The 26,099-nt window shown below is 36.5% G+C and overlaps 3 protein-coding genes and 1 non-coding gene across 5 annotated transcripts; 2 read left to right on the top strand and 2 right to left on the bottom strand.

The window, feature by feature from the left end:
• Positions 1-1,690: 1,690 nt before the first annotated feature.
• Positions 1,691-13,362, bottom strand: rab24 (RAB24, member RAS oncogene family). 2 transcript variants are annotated; one of them, XM_061056478.1, is made up of 9 exons: positions 13,203-13,362; positions 10,696-10,817; positions 9,274-9,342; positions 8,562-8,640; positions 7,602-7,669; positions 6,788-6,887; positions 5,928-5,978; positions 3,900-3,959; positions 1,691-3,627 (listed from the first exon to the last, which is right to left on the bottom strand). In XM_061056478.1, the coding sequence occupies exons 2-9, from the start codon at positions 10,810-10,812 to the stop codon at positions 3,557-3,559; spliced, it is 615 nt and encodes a 204-aa protein (XP_060912461.1). In that variant the 5' UTR covers positions 10,813-10,817; positions 13,203-13,362; the 3' UTR covers positions 1,691-3,556. The 2 variants fall into 2 exon arrangements, with proteins under 2 accessions (XP_060912461.1, XP_060912462.1); XM_061056479.1 differs by having other exon boundaries at positions 1,691-3,624.
• Positions 13,363-14,962: 1,600 nt separating this feature from the next.
• Positions 14,963-20,254, top strand: pgrmc1 (progesterone receptor membrane component 1). The gene is made up of 3 exons (XM_061056476.1): positions 14,963-15,302; positions 17,011-17,166; positions 17,548-20,254. The coding sequence occupies exons 1-3, from the start codon at positions 15,008-15,010 to the stop codon at positions 17,640-17,642; spliced, it is 546 nt and encodes a 181-aa protein (XP_060912459.1). The 5' UTR covers positions 14,963-15,007; the 3' UTR covers positions 17,643-20,254.
• A 1,179-nt stretch (positions 20,255-21,433) lies between these two features.
• trnal-caa (transfer RNA leucine (anticodon CAA)) lies at positions 21,434-21,544 on the bottom strand. Its single transcript has 2 exons — positions 21,507-21,544; positions 21,434-21,479 (listed from the first exon to the last, which is right to left on the bottom strand). It is a non-coding gene; the product is annotated as a tRNA-Leu (tRNA).
• Positions 21,545-23,781: 2,237 nt separating this feature from the next.
• Positions 23,782-24,989, top strand: LOC132988857 (cytochrome c oxidase subunit 7B, mitochondrial). The gene is made up of 2 exons (XM_061056475.1): positions 23,782-23,952; positions 24,754-24,989. Exons 1-2 carry the CDS (start codon positions 23,797-23,799, stop codon positions 24,841-24,843), a joined length of 246 nt encoding a protein of 81 aa, XP_060912458.1. The 5' UTR covers positions 23,782-23,796; the 3' UTR covers positions 24,844-24,989.
• Positions 24,990-26,099: the final 1,110 nt, after the last annotated feature.

The following is a 26,099-nucleotide window of genomic DNA, read 5'->3' as shown; positions in this document are numbered from 1 at the left end:
TTTTACATATTTATGTATCATACAATCCTGCTCCGACATGGTTGTTTATTCATCAACATAACGTGAAGATCTAGTGACCATAAATGTTATTATTTAAACACAAAGCTGCTTTAAACTTGTTATTAAAAAGGCGGGATGAGAAGAGAGGTTTTCCATCAACTTCCTCAAACATCGTCAGAAGGCTAAATGGTACTTAGCCTCCCTGGATACGTTTTGTTGTTGAATGCATTCAAAGTGGAGTTTTTTCACTTGGTTTAAATTAAGTTTAGAATTATAAATCTGTGTGTAACCCCCCCCCCCCCCCCCCCCCCCCCCCCCACAAACCCAACCCTCCTCTAGCTGTGTATAATTAGAATTTTACCGTAAAACTTATAATAAAAGCTCATCCCAATTTAAGGCCCAGGCTCTTTTACTGGTGCTGAAAGTTTGCAAAATAAGGAGAAAAAGCAGCAAGACACACGCTTGTGCTGGCTTTACAAAATGTTGAATTTGAGAAAAACAAAGGCGTTTTTCCCATCTCACGTGATATTTTAACCCTTTAAAATCTGCTTGAAGAACTTTAGATAATTTGTTTGCACAGCTCCACAGGCCAGCGCAGCACTCGTTAGTGATCATATTTAGAGAGCTCTCTCTTCACACACTGCAGCAGATCAGCAGAGATCTTACAAAGAAAGATCAAATTACTGATTTGTATTTTAATTTGTTTATTGTTAAATGTAAAGTTAAATATTCTGGTGTAAATTTAGTATTTTATAGTCTCTCTCGTCTTTGTTGTGCACAACTTCTGTTTGACAATAATCAAAGGTCCATCTCTTATTGACGCCCGTCTCAAATATAAGCAGGGACACGTTATAGACCGAAGTAAGTAAAAGCTCAGGCTATTATAAGAAGGTTTACGGTATTTGGTTCATAATGAGGTCATTACTAATTAATCAGTTCAAACCATATCAACCCTGTTAAAAAAACAAAACAGTAAAAAACATGGATGGATCAACACTTCAAAATAAAAATCAATTGAATTCATGCTAAAATTGAATATTGCTTTTTGGTAGATGATCTTTCAGACAGTGATGGTCAGTGTTTGCAAGAGGTCTGATGTTTCTGTCTGAAACTCTAACACATGCTGTGTGCACAATCCTTCACTATCAGGTGACATAATACTTATTGATAAGTTCTCCTGGTATCATGCGAAAAGATCCTAAAGGTATAATGTTAATAAAATCTAATGTACCTCTTTTTCTGCAGAATTTCAGTTTTCCCACAAATTTTTTTTTTCATCTGAATTCAAATTCGAGCTTTTTTGCAAATGATCAATTCCAACATGTCGGATCATCTCACAATGCAACGAGAAAAGGTGCTTTTTTTTTCAAATGTTACCTTGAAGAACCCTGAAAATATAGCTCTTATTTTGAAGGGTTGCATCATGAAGCACAGGCGGAGGTTAAAAAACAAAACAAATTAAATTGTCTCACAGTCGTACATTCAGACTTGAGTGAATAGATTTGTTTAAACTCTTCTTAATGGTCTGAACAGTTAACTGAAAGTGAACACAGACATATCAATTAGAAAAAAAAAAGTCTAAGGATGCCAGGGATTTATGAAGATATATTCATGTTGAGAGTTTTGATTATTTGCAATACACTATAACATTTCTAATTTAATTTGACATGATGATGCGCTCGAGCCTTGAAACTTTCAACAAGCTTTTATTTTTACAGAACATATTTGTACTTTACATTGGTCTGTGTTGAACAGACCTCAATAAAAAATATTGTGCATCAAGAGATCAACACATGAAACATCGACACATCAAAGCAGCAACATGGAGGAAACTGATATCGTGTCCACTTATTCATCCATGTCTTCTTGGCAGCTCAACTTAAAAAGGCAATAAATTAGTGATTTGAGTCTTGAAGTGTGATAAAGCTGTAAATACGGTTCTGAGAACATCAAGATGACGGTGTGTACATTGTTACAACATTCACCCACAGCGTTTTCTCCAGTGTTGCTGAAATCAGTTTCTCAACACATAAGAGGTTGAACCTTTGATCGTCTCAGACCTCTGAACGAAGCCTGAAAGAAAATCTGACAGTCGTGTTTTCATGAGAACATTGCATCTGAAATTACAAAATAGAGATCTTAGAGTTGAAATGCAGAAAAGTAACTGTCATTGTCATTTTCTTTCAGTCTGCTGAGGCCATGCAGTTTAATAACAGAGATAAATGCATTGTAGAAACCATCATCTAAAGATGACAATCATGTGTTGCCTTTTAACAGAATCATAGCTTATGCTGCAAAACAGAACAGACCACATACGTGTTGAATGTGGAGTCACTTGGTGTGTTTTTTTTTTAGGACTGGATACTGGACCTTGAATGAAAGTTGCTCAATGAACATCTAAGCAAAATGAAGTTTTCAGCTTCTGGGTTTATTTAAGCTTTGTGAGGCCCAATGTGCATGCTCGTTAGTGTTTCTCCTGCTGGGCCTGCCCACATGTTCCCACTCAGCATATATCGGGATCATGCAAAAAAAAAAAAAAAAAAAGTTTTACAAATGCACCCCCTCCATTGGTTAAAAATTCTTTGCACAAAGGGTCATAATCAAATCCTTTTCCCAGTTGAAGGTGTCCTGTCAACAGTTTCATAGGGGTGGCCAGTAAGTAAGAAGTGTTGGTTTTTGTCGCAGTACCACGCTTAGCCACTGGGGCAAATTACTAGCAAGGCTGAGAATCCCTCTTTTAATACATCCATGGTGTCAGATGGCAAAACTTGGTCATTGCTTACGAAAGGGAAGTAAATTTTACTCTGTCCTTTTATTTCTAGCGCAGATATAAGGCTTTCATAAAGATCATTGGTGTATCATTCATTTTCATTAATTCATTTTAGATATTAATGCCTGAAAACAGGAGTGTTTTTTTAGAGATTTTTTCATATTTGGCTTCTCTCCATTGGGCTTCCGAGAACTAAAAGACTATTTTCACAGCAAGGTTAAATAGAGTTGGAGGTAAACAAAAATCTCCTGTTGTAAACAAACAATTCACCCTCTTGGAGCATTGAGGTTGCGACAACAATAAACAGCAATCAATCAAGTCACTCTGCCAGTCAGTATTCAGTGGTCTCTTTTCTTTGTTAACTTCCTCTCACCTGCAGGTCGTCTTTTCACAAAGCGTGTCTCCTGATTGTTTCACACTGCAGCCTTAAAGATATGTTAAATCCAGTTTAGAGGAAGTGACAGGAGACAAGGGACCAGCTGACAATCAAAAAAAAAAAAAAAAACAGGCCATAAGAGGGTGAAAAGTGTTGGTATGTAGATCCCTCTTCACTCTTCAACTGATAAGTTAAAACACTTCCATAAAGTCTTGCAGCTCTCAGTTCTTTATGGCACAAAAGAAAAAAAAGCTTTAATGGAGGTGTAAACAGTCCAGTTTCACGTCTTTTTCTGTGATTTGGATCACAGTTCATCATCAAGAGTTATCCGACATCCATCCAGCATGTTCAGGTGTTACTACAGTCCAGGTAAGGTGACCATTTCTGTTTCCCTTCCAGTTAGTTCAACATCAGTTGTTATGGCAACAGGAGTAGAAATAAGAGTCTTTCTTCTGGCCCAGGTCAACGTTATTTTCTTCTGCTGAAACGGAGACAAATAGTTGAAATTCTTGCATTAAGCAGATTTCGATTGCGTTCAGGAGGTCGATTTTCTATTATTCAGAAAAAAGCCTGCCCCTTTAAATAATTTTCACTGGCACAGTACCAGTCATGTTTAATCTCTGACTTTTGTTTAGACAAAACAAAAACATTAAATGTGATGAATTGTTACTTCAGAAGGTCGATTTTGGGCAGAACCATGAAGGATTCATACAAACAAGGTTTCCGTGAGTTTAAGAGAAAACAACCCCTTACCTGTCATATACTCAAACGAGGTGCTGTTGTAATCCTCAGCAACTTTCTGGAACAGCTCATCTGTGATGTGAAGCAGAAGAAGAATGAGGCCTGTCAGTTTCCATCAGCTCATAAACACACCACGATCTGGTTGAAAACAAGTCCACTCACATTCTTGATAGTCAACAACAGTGCAACAGCTCGTATAAAAGAAGCAGTGTAATTGGTCTGAGAGGCTCAGAAACCCAATCGAGAACCGAGCTTGTTACACTTCCACCAATTACCAGATCTCAGTTAGAATACATACTTTCAGTCTGAGATGTACTCGGCGAGGTTATGACAAGGTGTGGGTGATCTGGACTTGACACATCATTAAAAAATGTTTGACTTGAAGACAAAAAGTGTTTTCAGAAATCACCTTGTTTATCCTGCCTGTCTGTTGTCTTCTCTTCAAGCGGTCATTGTCTTCATGTCTCAACCTGACTGATGTCTTACATTTCATGCAGTTTCCTTTTTCACAATCACTCCAGTGTCACAGGATTACCAACAAAGAGTAACAGCATCAATGTTTCCCTCTTTTAGAGTGTTCAAAGGTTCATGTAGGAATGATTTATGTTGTATCTTTCTCAGGTTTGGTTTGCATTTATACTACTGTTGAGTACGTGTAAAGTTCACACGACCTGAAGTCCTCAAAGCAGTTATTCTACTCCAAAACTTCTGCCTTTATTCATCTTTAAAGGTTTAGTGTTTGTTCATTTAGTCAATGTTGTGCATGATTGAATTCAATCTAGGCCTTTGTGGAAAGAGCCTTGTGCAATAATTAACCTGTGTAAATGAGAGGGAGCTTTGTCACAGCTCAGTGTTTTCTGTTCCTTCCTAAAACTTGTGTTGCAGTCAAAGCCTTCAGAAACGCCCCAAAGTGAGCTTAAGAAACGTTAGTTGGTGTCAGGTCACCTCTTATCGCGCTTCATCCTTTCACTGCTGTCCAACATTAACCTGCTGTCAACTTCTTTGTCGGCCAATAAACTTCCAGTCATGTTAAACTTACTTCAGTCAAAAGTGAAATCTTGAGGAGTCGTGAAGTATGGATAGGGTGAGCTAATTGGCCATATTATTTTCAATTAAAGAGGACATATCATCCCCCTTTTCCACCTTTTCAAACAGTCCCCCTGTGGTCTAAATGAAACATCTGTGCTGTGCTTTGGTCAAAATATAACATGAATCAAGCACCAGAGGAGGTTTGTGACCCTGTAGAAACCAGCTCTCTCAGAACGCTCCGTTTTGGTGCGTATGTCTCTTTAAATGCAATGAGCCCCGCCCCCCTGAGTTTTCCAGGTAGACATCACTCCTCTGTAGGGAGAATAAAAATAGCCGACCTGCGCAAAAGTTTTGTTCTAGGCTGGGGTTGGAGTCCATTGGTGGAGATACCAGGGGAGAGGAGGTTTTTTTTTTTTTTTTTTACCAGAATCCCACTGTGACATCACAAGGAGAGCATATTTGACACAGAGCATTTTTCTCTGTGTTGTAAGACTTATGCAGACCACAAACAAAGAACTGGATGGGTTAATTTCACATTATGTGGGTTGGTAGACTCTCAGGTTACCCAAACATGTGTTCAAAAAAACTGTCAAAGTGGATTTTTCATAATATGTCCCCTTTAAAATATCGATATTTGGCTCCACAGATTTGATAAGTCAAGTTGACAAGGTAAAACTGTGTGAATATTTTGTCCGACCACTAGGCTTCCCAGTCATAGAAGGAGCCTTTTAAATATGTAAGAAGGGTCTGAATGGGGCTGGATTCAAAAGTGATACGTCTGCTGAAAGGAGACTTTGGGGGTTAAATGTTGCACACTTGATTGTGTGTTAGCATTCAACAGCTTTTCCTTCACTCATAACAATGCAGTGATTTTCTGCTCCAAATGGTCCCAGAATGTTTCTAGTTCAAAGTTAAAACCGTGACAGACAGACCATGAATAAAAGCAGCTGTGATTGCAGCTGGCCTCCTCGTGTTAAATGTGGCCCTCAGATGACTGAAGGTGTGACTCACCAACATTATTTCCTGTTTTACTGGAGGTCTCGAAAATCTGCGCCCCAATCTCTGTGAAAGAAAGCCAGAAGAGTGAGGTTAAGTGTCAGTCAGGCCGAGGAACACGGATTGCGCAGGACGGGAGAATTTTGACCGATGCTGGAATTCTTACAAATCCTACATGTAGTTTTAATGATTTCTTAATATCACTTTAATCACATTCAGGACTTTTACAAAGACTTAAGTAATGTTGTTACTTCCCAATTTGGGCAGCAACATAATCTCAGAACACTCAGTGTAACAGGAAAACTGTTTTTTTTTTTCAGCTTAAAGGATTAAACCTCGCTCAGTCACTGGGTCAAAGGAAAGCCTTAAAACTTTTTTTTCTCGGTACTTTCAAGCAATCAACAGACCTGTGTGCACAATTCACAGTGAATCAAGGACTCAGTATTCAATCTCAGTATTTAAACTGTTTTCACATATATCTTTTTTGTAACTATTTTCTAGTCAACAGCCTTGTTCAGAAACACTCACAGTTTGATCCTAAAGTCAAACACAGCTCACTCCCCGTCGGTTTAGGTCACACCACAACCTGTGATACTTTTAAAGAAGGCTTTCAACTTTCATCTTTTTTCTTACAATTTTACTTTACTTAAAAGGTCACGTATTAAGTAAAATACACTTCACCATGTTTTTTTTCACTAATATGTGTCTCTAGTTTGTCTACAAACTCCCAATAATGAGAGAAGTCCATCCTCTCCGTCTTTTGCCGCCTCCACTTTTCAGAAAATGTGTGCTCAAACATGTCATTTGGAGATTTTCCTTTCATGAATCTAACAATGAAGAGCACCATTATATGATGAGTGAAAGACTGTGATTACCTTCAGCAAAGTCCTGAGAGTCGTGGTAGTCGATCTGGCGCAGGCTGCGATCTCCTACCACCAGGTCGTTCTTAGTGCCACACAGGTAGATCTTACAGTGCTGCAGTGACACGCGGGATCAAATGAAACACACAATGTGTTACAGGAGATCAATGTGTAACTCTGATGGAGAACTTTTACCTTGGCTGTTCAGTAAAGAATCTTACAGCTCAAGTTGCAGACAGACGGTGACTATTCGGTTTCTTTTTGTTCTTAAACGTTTATAAATTGGACTCTCAGTTTGTCCCCTGTTTGTGATTCTCTGTCACTTCAGGAAACACTTATCTAGTGAAAGTCTGTTTGAGCCTCCCCGTTAGGATTCAAGCTTCATCTTTGCACCGACTTCGAAGAAGACACACAAAAAAATCTGTCTTTTGATCAGACATGTCCTGGTTTTACTAAAATCAACTTTCAGACTGCAATCTTTCAGGCAAACTTTCCATGCAGCATATTGTGTTTCTTCAACATTTGAGGGTTTTCTTCCCTTCTATTGTTGAACTGATCAAGGATTCTGAATTAATCAACATAATGTAACTAAATAAAAAACACATCTGTACTGACACTTGTGTATTCAGCTGAACTTCATACTGTGAGTGTAACAACCACTTTTTCTCCATAAACAACACACACACACGACTGGTCAGAAAATGATCAAGAAACACTTTTAATTCTCCTGTTGAACTTAAAGAAGCTAAATAATAAAAAAAAGGACGATAACTGTCTTGCTACTTTCTATGAGAAAAACTAAAAATCTCTAAAAAAAAAAAGCTCTTACTTCCTCACAGTTCTGCAGCTCCTTCACCCAGAAGCGAGCTCTCTGGAAGCTGCTGCTGTCAGTCAGATCTGTAAGACAAAGAACACATTTAGTCAGCAGCAGCAGTCTGACCCCGTGTGTACACACTTTTTTTTATGTTTGTATCAACATCATGTAGTAAGCAAAGGGAGTGATTTTCAAACAGACGTTAAAATCCACATAAAATAAGACCAGTTCTTCATATTACAGCATTTCTAAAAACATAAATATTAAGAACATAAAACCCTGACCAAATCACAGAATCCAGCCGATACGGTGTGAAATAATATAAAACTAACATAACAGATTCTAAACAGTGGGGAAGCAGAAACAACCGGATAGGAAACAGAGATAACATGACAGCAGCGTGAGTAATCCTCTGGGAAATGCCATCAGCTATTTCCAAAATAACAAAGTTCCCCAATGCGGAGAAAGAGAAAGACACAAAAGCTCTAAAGAAAATACGGCTTTGAGCAATACTTCCAGAACCAGTGTGGAGATCATTAATAAGTCAGACCTTTCCACCCTCTTTAAGAACTCCTTCCTGCTGCTCGGATTGTTGATTGCATCCTCTGAAGGATCACAGTGATCACGTTTCATCTGAACGCTGATGCACAGCCCGTATCATATCTTCATTCACTTTCATTGGGACTCGCCTCACTGAGCGGCTTTACTTTAGTTTTTGATCTGTAACCAGTTTTTTTTTTTTCTGTGGTTAAGTGAATGTCGTAATCTTTAATCTACAAGAAGGTCCTTACTTTATTTCAAAATAAAAGCAGGGTTGAATTCAAACAGCAACTGAAGTACTCTCAGCTTAAGACAGTTCAAAAATTCAAAATAAAAGCCTAGCAATTTTAATTTTTAATGTGAAATAATGGAATTTCAATCGTTTGACAGCTCTTAAGAAAGACCAGAAGATGATTAGAATCTCTGAAGATTTACCGTAGCAGACGACGGCTGCCCGGGCTCCTCTGTAGTAGATTCTGCTCATTGCTTCATAGCGCTCTGATCCCGCTGTGTCCTGAAAGAGGAAGAAAAGAATCTGAGATGATGCATCGACAGTCAATAAAGAAACCACACCAGAGTGCTAACTGCTTTCTGTTTGAATATATCAGTATTTGTACATAGTCAACATTCCTACAACCCCCATACTGGTTTTAAAAGCTCTGTAATCCCCAATGTGAAAAGCTCTAAAAAAACAAAAAGGCTGGTTTCCCCTCGATGCTCTGAGGTGCTGCTGAACTGTTTCTTCTAGCTACTTAAATTGATATAAATCGCTCTTTTTTCCCTCCTTTATTAGTCCAATCAAGATCCAAATGATGAAAAGTAAGAGGCGTAAATCAGAGTCGAACGTTACCTACATCTGCTGTATATTTTCCTAAGTTATCTTAATTAATTCTTCTTTTGTGCATCAGCTGACTTTTTTACACAAACACTTAAAAAAACGGTTTAATGTCTAATTGGTTAAAGTGTACATGAGATAATATTGTATTAATCTTTATTATTTTAATCGTTAGATCAACAACTTTAAAACAAGTTTTGTCAACCGACGCCCTCGATGGAAGCACATTTTATTCTGGCTTTAACCAATCAGGTCTCATCTAGCCACATCTGACTGGTACACACAGACTCTCTTACTTACTAACTTACTCACCCATATTCCCAGGGTGATCACTTTGTCTCCCACCTGGATAGGTTTGGCAACGAAAGCCGCCCCGATGGTCTGTCAGGAAGAGAACACAGGAGCAGTGAAGCAGACTGCAGATACTCTCCTTCTTTAAATAAAAGTCAATTCATGTTTGCTAACATGGAGATTGTACTAAAACCTTGAAATAAAGGTGGATTTGTTTGCATTTTAATTCCAGTTGGCTGAGAAAAAAAGTGAGGAATCAGCAGTAAATCTGTCGACTCTGTCACTTTATCTCATAACTGGTCGCTTTAAATTCAACTTTTTCTTCGTTTTTTTAGTGTAAAGTTAAGATTTTAATTGGTGTATAGTTTACTTAATTCTTGCTTATAATAGTTTTAAATTCATAGTACCTTTATCTTTAATTTGATTCCTATATATTCTTATTTTATCTGTACTCATATGCATGTTCTTCTTGTCGTCTTTTACTGCTGCAACACTTGAGTTTCCCCACTGGGGATCAATAAAGGATTATCTTATCTTATCTTATTGTTCTTGCACACACATCCTCAAAGTAGATGAGAGAATGATTAGGAATACATGTGTTCATGCAGTTCTTTGTGTGTAGTAAATTAAGCTCAGAGAACATAATAAGCAGCTGATCATACAAACAGATGTGAAAAAATTGCTTCAGTAATGTAATCCTCATTTGTACCAATAATATTCTCTTTCATTTTGATACAGATTTGTTTATTTCTCTTTCTGTCTCTGCACTTTACTGCTGTGTATGTTTGATGTGTGTTTAAATAAGAAGAGTATTCTTTAAAAGTCTGAACGCGTCCTTCCTGCCCTGTGATTCATGTTTTTATTCACATTTATGTATTATTAAGTAAACTAAAAGTTAACTAAACTATTCAGAATATGTCAACAGCAAAGTAAAGAAGGAACTCCTAACTTGATGTTTAAACATTTTGGTTTAGTATTTAGTATTTAGATTTTAATTTTGGATTTCTTATGAATTGATAGTTATACATCAGAAATATAAAAATGTATCGTAAAGAGAGGTCATTAACAACTTTAAGTGTGTAAAGGCTGAAGGGCTTTGAAAACATTCTAAAGCCATTAGATCAATTAGTACAAAGTAATAAAAATATCATGGTGTACTCTTAAAGAGGACATAAGAGAGGCATGACTCACGAGCTTCAACATTAACATGTAAGATTCTAAGAAAAGTGCTTGTCTATGCATTACATACCGAAACATTACTGAATCCCAACATTTTATTCATGGATCTTACGCTTAAGATGATCACAAACTTGAGCATTTATGACCCCCGACCTCCCCCCGGGGGTGAACTTTTAATAATAATGTCTTTCATCTGAGCAGCGTGCAAAGAGGGAATCAGCAACGGGCCGACATGGAAAATAGAGCAGAGCAGCTGACACTCACGTTCTGGTAGGGGCCGACCAGGAAGCGGTGATGAACGTATCTCTCCACCAGACTCGTCTTCCCCACACTCTCCTTTCCCAGCATCACCACTTTAGCATCCACACGCATCGCACTCATAGTAACTGGGACAGGAAACGCACAGGACGGGTGCACAGAAGAACAAAAAAGAGGGGAGGGGGAGTGTGGCAAAAAGACAGCAAATGAACTACAATACTAACGGTGGCATAAATACTATTTCAACTGAGAATTACAAAACACTCCTTACAAATGTTTTACCATCTGTATTATCTATTGTGTCTGAATATGAAGGCTTTATAGTCACACTTAAGAGGACAAGAGGCAACTGAACTACACAACCTGAACATTGTTTTATAGATTTCATTCTGATGGAACCAAACTATCATGAACACAATCGAGTCTCTCCTCTGAACTGTGAGTTAGGACTGACACAGAGGAATATGTGTAACAACAAACAGGCCAGCTGAGGTGTTAAATACAGAGACTGAAAAAGCACAAAGAATGTATACTTAAAAGTAGCAGCAATACCTCTGAGAATAAATACTGAGCTGGACTGCACATGGACTGTAATATTTTCATGAACCCACTCAGGGACTTGGATTTCACATTGTGATTTTTAATGTAACTTGTGCTGTTTTTACATTCTGTCTTGAGTTGATTGTGATGTGAGGATTTCTGAGCTTTTACTGAAACACAAATTTCCATGCAAATGAATCTTATCTTACTGTAACAGAAGTAAAGGTCACATATTGTGTTTGTCCTATTACCTTTGTGTACCTCATATGTTAAGGAATTAAAAATAATATACCAGTTGGTTTTTTTTTCCTGTGGTTAAGTCAATGTCGTAGTCTTCGATCTACAAGAAGGTCCTTACTTTATTTCAAAATAAAAGCAGGGTTGAATTCAAACAGCAACTAAAGTACTCTCAGCTTAAGACAGGAAAAAAATTCAAAATAAAAGCCTAGCAATTTTTATTTTTAAGGTGAAATAATGGAATTTCAAACATGCGATTAAGCTTTTTAATCGTTTGACAGCCCTTAAGAAAGACAAGGAGATGATTAGAATCTATGAAGGAATTAAAATAATATATCTGCAAAGTAGTTTGTAAGTCTATTGTAAGATGGAATAACTATAATTCATTATAATGATTTATTCTGAAATCCACCTCAATAGACAAAGTTACCATTACCTAATTATCTAATACATTTAGTTAGGTTAATTCTACAATTCTACAATTCACTTAGCAGACTCTGTTATCCAAAGCGACGTACATCAGAGAGTAAGAACAACACAAGCAAGGATCTAGAAAAAAGGGAACAATGTCAGTAAGAGCAAACGATCAGCTTTGAGTCTGATTGGACACACAGGTGCTGACAGGAAGTGACCAGAGGCAAAGCACAACATTGAGGGCAGTTCTTGAGAGCTCTAATCAGTATAGAAACCATCTTATAAGTCGTCGTTATCAAACAAAAACCATCGTCATTACCATCATCATCATCAATAATATGGAGACCATCATCATTAAGTTAGTAGGTATTCATGAAAGAGCTGGGTCTTTAGCTTTTTCTTAAAGGTGCAGAGGGACTGGTTAATGTCATAATAGTTGTATCTGAGTTGCAAGTTTGATTTTAATTGTAAAGTAGCTTTAAAAAGAAATACTCCTCTAACACTTTATTGGAGAACAAGAAGATCAGAACTAAAGTATAAAGTGTTGTAACATAAATAAATACATGAATATGGCAAAAAGGTAAAAAATATTTAAGATGTGGCTGACAAAGCACTTAATAATAATAATAATAATAATAATAATAATAATAATAATGAAACCTTTTCGAGGGGGAAATAGTCACAAAGCTGTAAATGACAAAGACAAAGTCAGCACAAAAGCAGAATATTGAGATTTTTAAACGCAGTCTTTTATTCAGTCTGGCTTTTATATAGTGTTTTATATCAATTAAAATCTTAACATTACTGTATTGTCTTTTTTTTTTATCCTACTACAATTTTAAATATTTTCCTCTTATGTATTTATTTTAATATCTTGTTGCTTTTATGTGTCATATTTTATTTTTATACATATTTTTTAATTCTTATTGGTGTGCATTAGTCGCTGAATGATTTTATAAACTACTTTTTGTCAATAGCTTTTCTGCACTCTTGTTAAGCACTTTGAACTGCAATTTAATTTGTCTGAAAGGTGCTTTATAAATAAAGTTTGACTGATTGAAATGACTGAATTGAATTAAAAGAAACAGATTGTTATTCACTTTATGACCTGATTTTGTACTAAATATGAAAGCGAAACTGAAAACGTTACATGTTATGTTCGTATCGTTTTCAAATGTACTCTCTGTACTTTAAATGAAAACAAAATGTTGTTTAAATTGCAGGTAAGGTACAAACATGTCATCACTGTTAGCCTCATATAACACGTTAGCTCACCTAGCTCACTTCAGCACAACATAGAAACAGACAAAAACAAAACTCACCTGCTAGCTGACTCAACAAATCTTTGTAAACATCTGATCCACACGAAGCAGGGGCCAAAGCCGTGGCTGTCAAACCTGTTTTCAAGTACAGACGGTAGCAGTCAAATCGCTTGTCATCTCTCTGCCCAGCCTCAGCTCAGCTCCGCCGGCTGCTGTGATACTGAGAGCAGCTAGCGGGGACTCACTGCTGCCGCTGTGGCGCAACACCCAGATAACGTAAATAACGTACAACAAAAACGGTGATAAACGCCTCGTGGCAGTCAGTTATGTTTGTCTTAAAAAAAGTCAACACAGACGTGAGGTCAGCTGACTGAAGAGAGGACTCTCAAAACGTTTCTGAGGGGAAGAAATCTTCATCTGAGCTTTGTTTGTTTGGATTGGAACTAAAATCATAACTCTGTTTCCAGGAACCGGAAGTGCCCAAATGACATGACACAATTTCGGATGTTGTTGTTTTTTTTTTGTTGCTGTTGTTTTTTTGTTAAGATATATACTCACAATATTCAATGACGCATAGATTTGTTTAATATTTTATAAAAGTATTATTTTATTTTTTTATATTCAGGTCTAATTACAGATTTTTTTCCTCAACTGTTTTTAGGTTCTTGTTTAAATGTCACATATATTTTTATCCACAATATATTGTTTATTAGAAGGTTTACTCAAACTGTATATTCTTCAGTATACTTATTTATTACCTAAATGTATTGATCTGATTTTTAAACATTGCTGTACATATATAAACAACACAACTTCAGAAGGTCAACACTTTTTTATTTTCAGGTCTAATTACAGATTTTTTTCCTCAACTGTTTATAGGTTCTTGTTTAAATGTCACATATTTTTGTACATTTTTTGTTATAAGTCTATTTTTAATTGCACAGTTTAATTTTGTTTCATCTAGGGGTATTCTTTAAATCTTTTTTTGGGGTTAATATATATGTATGGGGGAGGGGGGAGGCGGTTTTGTAACAAATGTTTCATGTCATGTACGTCTTTGTAACCTGCTACTGGATGCTTTGAATTTCCCTCGGGATCAATAAAATATCTGTCTATCTAAACATAGGAAATCCCATAACTGTACAACTAAAATAAAAACAAAACAAACAACAGGAGGGGTCTGCTAATTGAGAGTATAATTTGTAAAATGTTCACGTCAATGTCTGTTTGTTAATTGAAAATTCTGAATAAAGAACAAAATAGATAGATAGATGATAGATAGATAGATAGACAAACAGACAGACAGACAGACAGACAGGTAGATAGATAGATAGATGATAGATAGCTAGATAGATACTTTATTAATCCCGAGGGAAATCAAAGCATCCAGTAGCAGGTAACAAAGACGTACAAAACCGATCCCCCCCCCGCCCCATACATATATATATATAAAAACAATATATGTGACATTTAAACAAGACCCTATAAACAGTCGAGGACTTTTTATCTAATTATTTTGACTTTTTATCTCATAATTATGACTTTTTATCTCATAATTTCGATTTTTAACGGGCAAAAAAAAATATCAACAAAGCCAAGTTTTCATTTTTATTTTATTAACTGGCGGAAATGGGCTTTCATACAATATGATATTTACTCATGAGTAAAATAACATTTACCATGTCAGGTACGATATGTTCTGAGATATCATCACTTTTTTGGGGGCATGCAGCTACAAAGAACCTGATTGGTCGATGCCCCTGAGAGACCGGTGTTGTGATTGGTTCCCGTTTCATGAGATCCACCAGACCCACCCAACACACACACACATGCACGGACACGAGCGGTGAGAGAGCGAATCCAACATGGCTGAAGCGGAGGAAAGCGAGCTAACTTCTGGAGGAATTTTCCAGGAGATTTTCACCTCCCCGTTGAATCTGACGCTGCTGAGCCTCTGCTTGTTCCTCCTCTACAAAATCTTCCGCGGGGACAAACAGCCAGACCTCGGCGAGGTGGAGCCACAGCTGCCCAAACTGAAGAAGAGAGATTTTACCCTCGCAGATTTGAGTCCCTACGATGGACTGCAAGATCCGAGGATCCTCATGGGTGTCAACGGGAAAGTGTTCGACGTGACCCGGGGAAAGAAGTTCTACGGACCAGGTACGTGAACGTTACAGAAACTGACCCCCAATGACGCTGGTACGACCTGTTCCGACGTCGTTAAGGGCTGCTAACGTGAAGCAGCCATTTGTGTCAAACATTTACTATCTCTGTTATCATTAAACTAACATGATTACCAAATAGAAGTCGTAATTTGGCAGTTTCTTTAGTTCACTTTTGTTACTGGAAGCTTACGCCACACCCCCTCAAGTTTGCAAAGATCCCGTTTCACAACAGAGGAGCGACTGTAGCCTTGACATCAGAGATCGTGTATAATGGAAGATGACTTACTCCGCAGTAAAGATAAAGATACACTTTATTGATTCCCCCATGGGGGAAATTTTTGCATTACAGCATCTCAAGGAAACAGGAATATAATTATTAAAAATAGAAGTTAAAAATCAAACATGTTTACATCAGAAAGATAGTAGATACAAACAATATGTTTTATTGGCACACAATTTTGTCAAGTATTACGCTAATATCTCATTTAGTTAAGCAAAAGTTAAACCAATCCAAAACGTGTAAATCATAAAATAAGGAAAAATCTGAGAAAACAAGAAACCTGTATCTGTTAATGTAGGTAAAGATACTTCTACATGTAGGCAAAGGCTGTTTAAAGTTGGTGTTTGTATGTCTGTTTGAGTGCATTAGCTTATGTCAATGTTGTTTTATGTGTTTGGTTGTGTTAGTTTATTTAAGTGTGTCATGTCTTTTCTTCTTACTAATTAGGAGAAAAGACCAAATGCAAGATACAAGCAGCAAATGTCTTTTCTCCTAATTAGTAGGATAGTTTCTCTTAGTCTGTTTGTTTTTAAAGTAAATAACTCTGATGCAGTCATGTTCTCATGACTGTGCAGTGAAAGGCAGCCTGACCTTTGAGGACATTTTACAATTAGGTTTTGCATGAAGAGATGAGAAAAAAACACATCCAGTAAGATGTATGGAAATATTTATAACACTATAGTAAAGATAAAAAAAATGCTGTCAGCAGGTTATTCAAAAAGAGAAGGAGATGAATCTATAAAACAACATGTTTTACTTTAATATCTGTTTAATGAAGTTAAAACTCTGAAAGAAGAATCTGCCTTGTCACGCTACATAGTGATTACTGGAATCAGATGCCGTGTGAGACCTCATGTTTTTTTTTATCATATCTCAGACGGTTACCTCTGTTGCCTGTAACCTCTGACCAACATGATAACTCACTGTCATGCAAACGTTTTCACTGTACTGCTGCACACTCACACTGCACAAATAAATGTATCAGATGAGAATTTGCTGTCTACCAGCTACCTGCCATATTGTGAACTGAATGGTGAATAATTTGTTGTTAATACAAATTAAAAACACCCCTAAATAATCACTATTCATTTTTTAAAGCCATTCTTAACCATTTGGAGAAAACCAAGCTGTCTGTTGCAGCATGCAAACAAAACTAAAAGTATAAGTTTCAGTTAAATACATGTCGTACGATGGCAGATTTATATTTCCTGTGAAGTATAAAATGAGCAGGGATGTTGGTCGTTTCTTGCTTCCTGGACGGGGAATAGAGGCGCTCTATGCCCAGCTTCACATCAGGCTACTAGAGAGAACCTCCTGTGTTAAAGAGAAGTCCTTCTTCAGTAGTTTGTTTGCCTTATTGTTGCTGGTGTTGTGTTGCTTGCATGTAACAGAGTGTTCTCTTTGTGTCTCGACTTCATTGCAGAGGGGCCGTACGGAGTGTTTGCAGGCAAAGACGCATCCAGAGGTTTGGCTACGTTCTGCCTGGATAAGGAGGCTCTGAAGGACGAACATGACGACCTGTCCGACCTGAACGCCATGCAGCAGGAGAGCCTGTCTGAGTGGGAGTCTCAGTTCACCTGTGAGTGTGTGAATCAAGTTGTACCGCTCTAATTATTCTCACAGTCTTGTGGATGAAATGTCTCTGGAATATATTTGAAGGGAATGTCTACAAAAAAGTCCACTAGGTCTCAAGGATGCAAGGTTATCATCGTTATTCTTTAAGTTGAAATACTCAGCAGCAGATGGATTCATCTTTACCTGGGTGAAAGTTGAGTCTCTGCCTTCACGTGTTGGCCTCTCTGTCCCGTTTGGATCCATCTGCTGCTCAGCAAAGTAACATGACATGCTTGAAAGTACTCGCGCTTGTTCAGCCAGCAGGGATGTATCCAGACTGTTTTGATTTGGGTGGCCCAAACTGTTTTCAGGCTTGAATTTATTTATTTTTCTCCTCTTGTTACAGTTAAGTACGACTATGTGGGTAAGCTCCTGAAGCCGGGCGAGGAGCCCACGGAGTACACCGACGACGAGGAAGGAAAGGACAAAAAGACAGACTAGAAGCTGAAACGTGACCAAGAAGGAAACACAGATAGATGCCTTAATGTTTCTGTGAAGTTTTGATGCCTCCCGTTAAAACCATTTCAAACATTCTCATATTTTTGGACCATCATGATACTGGATTTTACAAGCTGACTGAATCGATTAATGTAAATTTAAAGGGCAATAACAATGATATAAATATACACCACATACTGATGTAGAGGCGTGTAGTGCTGTTAGAGTTTAAATCCTGTCAACTTGATCCTCAGATTGGCTTGTTAACGGACCAATTCCAGCATATAATGAAGTGACCGATGGTCGAACGCGCTATAAGGAGAACTGTTTTTAATATCCACAGCTCTGTTGTAAACTTTGTTCATATCACTGAAGTACGTATTGCAGGTTGTACACATTCCTTCACAAGGGTCGGCTCAGCTCACAATGAAATGAATCATCTCAGGAAGTAGCGTGGTTTAAAGTGAAAAAATAAAATAACGGACTGGAGCCAGAGGACGGATTCAAATAGAAATAAAAATGCTGTATTTTTTTTTTCAACCTTGGTGTAACTATCAAAACTCACCCTGTGCTGATCACAGGTCTCGCTAACTGTGCACTAGCCATCTCTATTATTAGAATCAGGGACTTTTTTTTTGTCTCTTATGATTTTATTCAATATATCAAATTAAGTATATTACGAAAATACAAAAATAAATGACGTATAAAGCATGCAGAAAGATTCATAGTTGATTGAAGGAAACAACAAGGGACAAAGAAGAAAGGAGGCAACTTCTATAAAAAAAAAACAACCACCAAGGCACCCCGTGTAGGACACTAAATTAAAGTCAATAACACCAGTACTCTAAGTTAGAGCAAGAAGCATGGAACTCTGTCACTATTTAGTATAAACGTACATTTACCATGAATCATTTGAAACCTTTGTCTGCGAGAGCCAGCTCACTTAGCTGTCAAAAACAAAGCTTTCTTTGCTCAAATTTCCTCAATTCTTCACTTTCTGTCGGACTCTCAGATCAGCCTTTGTGCCGATCCCCTCAAGTCCTTTACAGTGGTATCCCTTTTTGTATGTAGAGCACACGTGTTATGATGTAGTGCAAAAATGATATCATACAATGAAATAGGAGCAGGTGCTGCACATACAGTAGACACAAAATTATCCTTCAACGCCTTTATGGCACTGATATTCAATTTGTGTCCACCAAAACACTAAAAAAAAATAACACGGCAAGTGGCTGCGTTTTCTGAGCCTCTACGATGAAAACAGCAAGAGTTATAATGACCAACCCTCAGGACAGAAATAATGATTATAATAAACTCCAGTCTAACAGTTGAAACAGCAGCAGCACTGCTTACTGAACAGAGAGCAGATGAGCTGATGTAAAAAATCTTTAGAGTTGAACACTGTCTGCTCACACACACATGAACAGATCTGTACAGAACATTTCTACGAGTCAAATCCTTCTGACTTTATTCACCTTTGTTTAATGTTTTTCTGCTCTTAATACAGTAACATGAAGATGACATACAGATGTTTGTGTCATTTAACACCATCCAATGTATCTGCTTATCTCAGCCTCCCGTCCAATAACACACTTGATGTTTTTAAATTAACAGGTTTTATTCAGTTTTATCTGAAACTTTTACTACGAAATGACAATCGATGTTATTGTACCGAGAGGCCCACAGTGGTGAGGTCGTGTGATGTCAAGTATCCGACATTTGACAATAACTTTTTAATCAATGAACTATTAAAAAAAGTCAAAATATATATAACCAGTGTTGAGTTTTAGTGTCTCATATGAGAATGTTTTGCTGCTCTTCTTTTCTCAATAGAAGCTGAATTACTTCAGATTTGAGGCTGTAGGTCAGGAGAGTCATGTGTAATGATTTTTATCCAGGGGGAAAAAAAGAAAATGACAGAATACAAGGCTCCTTATTCATGTACAGCGATGTGTCCCACTGCTGTAGTTCATTACACCGTGAGTAGAGGAGATGTCACAAAGTTCATAGTTCAAAGATAAAGCATCAAATTAAAGATTAGAGAGTCTGAACTGAAGCCAGTTAATGTTATTTTACACTTTCTTCATTTCTGTTATTCACATTTTCCGCACTAAATCATCAATTCAAACATTTACTGAAAGTTCAGTCAGAGGACTCTGAAGCACAGAATGTGTAGAAGTTCAGAGGTTTAAAAGGTTTTTACCACACAGTTTGATTTAACCCTGAACATGAGGGCATTCAGTCCAACATTATTAGATAATAACACACGTTTAAATGCCCCCTCCAAGCATTAATCTGCAATATTTAACGGTCTAAGGCTGCAAATGAAAAGACCTTGACATCCACAAATGTGTTAATAAAATGCTCCAGAAACTCTTTTGTTCATGTTCACTTTGAACTTTGACGTTAAGTGGAAGAAGTTTCTATTTTTCTGACTAAAGAAACTTTGCTATGTGAAAACATCTGTTTGTATTTTTTCTAAACCACGACTGTTAGTCTCCCTAAAACATGTTTAATGAGGGAACAGCTTCATAATGTACAAACGCAAGCTAAGTGTCATAATACTTTTTGCTTAAAATGAAGTTTTGATTTAATAAAGAAAACTGTAGAATGAAGCCTGTCAGCATTTTATTTCAATACCTTTATAAGAGTTGTGTTGACTATAGGGACAGATTTATTAAAGTGCAGAAACAACACAAAATATATACAGTACATAAGGAAATCTAGGAATACATAGAATTATTCTTGTTTTTATTTGATTGTCTTTTATTTTTATTTTTGAAATACTTGTTTGTGTGTGGGGTGTTGCCTTTTATTGACAGGACAGTGGATAGAGTAGGAAACCAGAGAGAGAGAGAGAGAGTGGGTATTGACATGCAGGAAGGGAGGCACGGCCTGACTTGAACCCACTCCACCCGCTCAGAGGACTATAGCCTCCTACATGGTGCGCAACGTAATCACTAATCCGTCTGAGCCCCTATTTGATGCTTTTTAGTACATGTGGAAACTGAAGCAATTACCTTCAAGAAACCTGGTGAGCCTTCTCAGTTTCTTAGGATGTACCAGTGAGACCACATACTGATATGAGTAACATTACTGCATTGTTCTCCTCTTCCTCCCATCCTGCTGTTTTTACAAATCTGCAGTTATGATTATGTAAAGCAAAAAAATATAAAATCAAAAATGAACTTGAAATAGTATCCAGCCCTGTTTTCCTATCAAGTTTTCTCTAGACAGTTCACAGAATTGTATTTGTCCACTTTCCCAGTACTTTAAGGACATCAAGTTCAGTTTATTGGCTGTATGCCTTCAAGATATGTGACTGTTAAACTGTGCTTTCTATGTACAGGCATTAAACAATTAACTAATATCTAAGCCATTATTGCAGTAGTGAGGAGTGCAAAGACTGCTGAAACATGATAATAAATTATGTTATTATGTAACAGATGAGTTAATTTTTTTTTTTTTTTTTTTACAGTAATTACATTGAGCAGTTTGCATAGATTGATGTCACATGAGGAGGATACTAATATGGAACGTGATTTCATTGTGTTTAAAATGAATATAAATAATCTTTTTTGGCTGGGATAGTGATAGTTCTGATACTCTGTGACTGTCATCACTGATAGATTATTAAAGCATCTCCCATCACAGACTTCAAAAGGTTTAATAAAGGTCCAAGGAAGATTTTTTTTAAATTGCGTATGTACGTAGCAAACTTTATTTTTGTAACTACAGGCTTCTTTTTATTGTGTTTTTGTTTCTTGATAAACAATGAACGAGCAAAAAGTTGATGTCAGAAGTGGGATTCGAACCCACGCCTCCATTCGGAGACCAGAAGTCCCGGATAATCGGAAGGATTTGATCCTTGAGTCTGGCGCCTTAGACCACTCGGCCATCCTGACACGGTGCTAAAATATGCTGCTGGTTGACTTTATAAAATTAAAAGTTTGACCGATAATCGACCAAATATTTTTATTTTTTATAGATTGTTACGATTGAAGCATGAATAGATGTTTTGTGCTCTATATTATGGATTATTTTTTTGTCTTACATTACGTTTTTCACTACATACTGAAACTTGCTCCCTTCATGTTGACACTACGCATGCGCGACTCTTCGGTTACTTCCGCTGTGACTACGTGCGGCGGCCATATTAACGTTTTACTCACATCTTCAAGGGTAACTGAAGCGACCCAGGCTAAGCAACATGTACCGGTTTGCTAAAGCTGCAGTGAACCTCTCAGGCAAGGAAACACTCCCTTTATAAGAACATGTGTTGTTTATGTATTTGCTGTAGGTATAAGTTTAATTGGAGTCTGTTTCATGTTTTTACAGACGAGCTTTTAGTGTGTGACCGCGTTTAGCCTGTTAGCATCAGCAGCTAACATGCTAACATTAGCAACTCCTGCAAGAGTCGTGTTACGTCTTCAATTACTGTTATTCCTGTTTAATTTGAGTTTAATTATCACATGCAAGCTGAAGCAGATTGAGTTTTAATTGCACAATCTGTCTCTCGAATCAGCCTGTTTAAATTGCTTGTTTGTTTTTTATATTGTCAAACTGTCTGACATGTAAAACACATTATTTTAATGGGATAACTTGTTTTTAATTCTCATTTTCTTATTGAGAAGTAAAGAAAACATCAGATACTGAAAGAAATAGGATGACCTGAACTCTTCAGTTGATGTCCATGACATTGTACCATGTGATAAATAGAGGACGGTCAAAAGAGGACATGGTTCATTTAATTCAAATTCAAATAACTTTATTTGTTTCAATTCAAAGGCACACAGAGCAGTAAATTAACAACAACTATAAAGTGTCAATGTAAATACAACTTAAAGCTTAAACTTAACTTAAAAATACAAAATATAAAAGAGTAGATATAAGTGGACAGTGATCGGACTAACAGATGTAAACAGAACTATGTGCAGTAAACGAGAAATAAATATATATATACAGAGCTATGTGCAAGTAGGCTAAATACTAAATGATAAGTTAATATGGTGAATAATGGAACAACATAACTAATATAAACAATATAACTGCAAAGGTAAATATTAGATAAATAAAGTGACCGTAGTGCAATGATGGATAAGAAACATCAGGAATAAAGTAACCAGAACTGTATGAATACTGATATAAAAAGGATAGAATAAAGTGATGTAGTGCATGAGACCAGATAAAGCAGAGGCTGTTAAGGTGCATGGTGAATGGAAGGATGATATTAAACTTAATAACATATAATTGAACATGGACTCAGTAATGTTTTCAGATGCTACTTAAGTATCACCATTAAAAGTTTAGCATTTAACTACTCTGAATAGACAAATAACCTCAGCGATTTATGCAGACATCCATTGATATCTGAACAAAATATGATAACAGCTTTGATCTAATACACGTTTAAAAAAGTACTTTATAATGTTGGTCCAGCCTATAAATGTCTTTTATGAGTTTACAATATATTTCTCAGTGTTAAGGAAGTCATACAAGGCCAATGTGCAACTGTATGCACATGCTAGTTTAAGTTTCTTAAGTTCATCATAGCACTATAAGGACATAATGTATAATGATACAATAACATGTTATACTTTGTGTGCATGTCTGTGTTACACGGAATATTCTGACTACATTTTTGTCTAAACTGCAGCTCTGCTGATCTATTTTTCTTTTTTTTTTTATCTATTTTTAGTATCTATATATTCTTTTGTACATTCTTTATTTTTTGTTTAAATTGTACTGTGTTCACTTTCTGTTTGCAATCTTTGCTCTTTGCTGCTGTAACAATGTAAATTTCCCCATTGTGGGATAAATAAAGGATTATCTTATCTTATGATGAGATCAAATCAAACCATGTCACATGCACAGATCATAAAGACAAGTGATTTCTAAGAAAGGTGATATTTGTATTGTCTTGTAATCTGTATATTATTTTCTCTATAGAAGAGGCAAATTCAGATTTCCAAATAATGAGAAGGACAGATAATCTTGATCCAGTTTTGTGACATGATCAGCACTATTATAGCTGTACCTTGAATTGTTTTATCTCTCTGGGAATATTCACATTCACACTTGTGTTAGTCATCAAAACGTCAAAACCCAGTATAGGGCACAATAATAACATAAGTTAGTCATAGTGCAGTACTTTTTGATGGTCATAACCATAAATACTGTGTTTGATTGTTGTCCAGGTCAGGCCGCAAGGCAGGTGAGGCATGGATCCTCTGAGGCCTCAAACTTCCACGTCAAATACGGCAATGGGTTGATTGTCGGTGGAGCGGTCTTCTGCACAGCTGTGTGGTCATACGTAAGCAGTGTTTCCCTTTGTTGCCACATCATATTAATTTTTATGTAAGATCTGAAAAGACAGTTTTCTCACAATGTGGTGCATATAAATGTCACAATAAATGTTGTGATGTCTGTAAATTTTGAAGAAATGAACAATACACATATACTTCCACATTATACACACAAGGCTAACAACAGGAAACTTCAAATTATCAGTATTTTATAATTCTCCTCCTTATTGTTAGCAGATCAACGAAAGGGTACTTTAAACAACACAAACTTAAGAAACATAGAGCTGACAATTTCAACTGAGCTCAAGATATGAGAATCTTCATCAAACAAAAAAAACTTGCAGTGACCCCACTCCTAAATAAAGAATTTAAATGGTTGAGTTATTTCAGAAAACAAACATATTTAAATAAATGTACACTGCTGTGTCAGATATCATCAAATACAAAGGCCATATGTACCAGTGTAGTGTCTTCAGCTAAATCTGGCACTGTTCAGACTTTAAAAGACCCTTCTTACAAGATCCATGTTTGCTGGGATACTTTTCCTGAACACATCTTAGTCACTGAGGAGGGAAAAATAAACTAGGAAAAGTTTATAACAAATCTTAGAATATCTTATTAATGTATCTGTTTGGTATTTGCAGATGTTTAAATCTTGATATATATATTTTTTTAATATGCATTTCAGTTGTAAACTTTAATAAAGATCAATTCCATTGAGTTCTTGACTTTATTTTGATGTGAAATTGGTCTTGTAGATGCAGATGGTGTCATTGCCCTTTAAAAACGATTGTCCCGTCTCTGTGCAGGTGCTGACTCAGACTGGCATCACCTGGAATCTGTCGCCTATTGGGAAGGTGATGCCCAAAGAGTGGAGAGAGCCCGAGTCTGAGGAGTAAAGAGGCGCCATGACAAACCAATCTCTCACCTCCTAATAAACTTTCTGGTTGTACAGATGAATGACAATTATCTGCATGTTCCGACAGCAGATGCCTGTGTTTATTCCAACATGTTACTTTGTCCAAATAAATTAAGTATGATTCTATCGATCCGTGTTTCTTGTTTGTGGACACGGTAGCTTCCAATTTGTCCTTCACAGCTCGCCCTCATGCTTCGGTAAGTCTGGTTCCTCAAACCCGCATTCTATTAATAATCATTGTAATCTATACATGTTTGATAATGGAAGGAGTTAGAAGATAACAGAGGGGAAATATTTGAATTATCTATAAAAAGCAAATGGAAACAGAACAAATGTTGCTTTTAGAAATGTTGACACCCTTATTGGTTTGATGATGGCATTCCTTTTTTTTTTTTGCTCTTGTTTGTGTACAACTCAAATCATGACCTTGGAACAGAATACCCACCTTGGTGAGAACAATCCCAAAACAAAATCCACAGAGAATGAAAACAAAGCAAAACAAAATGCAAAAACTACAATCTTTCCCATTATATATTTTTAACTTTTTTCACACTAAGTTTAAAAAAAAAACCTAAAGTTTATTTAAACTCTGAAAGTAAATGTGTGTTTTGTGGTTATATTTACATTCTCTTATTGTACCTGGGAAGTAACTAGGGATCGTAGTTATCAAATCATTGTGGTTGTGCAGGAAAAATAAAAAGTCAAAACTCAAGTACCCTGAAGTATAAATACCAGACCCAGTTCTTGAGTAATTGTACTTATCATTTGTCATCATTAAGTAGGGTGAACGGTTCAACCAGTGAGAAGGACTTAATTGTATTTAAGATGTGAATACATGAAGTTTCTATATCTTCAGACCATTGACTGATTTTTTTTTGTAATCAACTTTATTTCAAAGTAAAAATGTACACATGGTAGAAAACCAGTGGAAAAATAATTCCTTGGGTTCCAAGAGGGTCCTATGCACTACGCTTCGGGCCTTAATGATACATGTTGAAAATAAAAGTAAAAAAAGGTAACTCAATAATAAACATTCAAAACAGACATTATACAGATAAAATAATTTATATCAAAGAAGCAAGGGGACAAAAATAACATGTATAGGTATATTTAGTTTAGTTTAATACAACCTTAAATTGGAGGCACACAGTTTTTTTATAGCAATCGTTTTCATAACTCAGTTTCTTCTGAAAAAGAGAGAAAGTGTGGTTTTACTTTGATAAATTTACATTTATG

Source organism: Labrus mixtus, chromosome 14 (assembly GCF_963584025.1).
Source record: "Labrus mixtus chromosome 14, fLabMix1.1, whole genome shotgun sequence".
Classification (NCBI taxonomy): Eukaryota; Metazoa; Chordata; class Actinopteri; order Labriformes; family Labridae; genus Labrus; species Labrus mixtus.
Note: the sequence above shows the minus strand (reverse complement) of the source record. Positions and strands in the feature narration are given on the sequence as shown.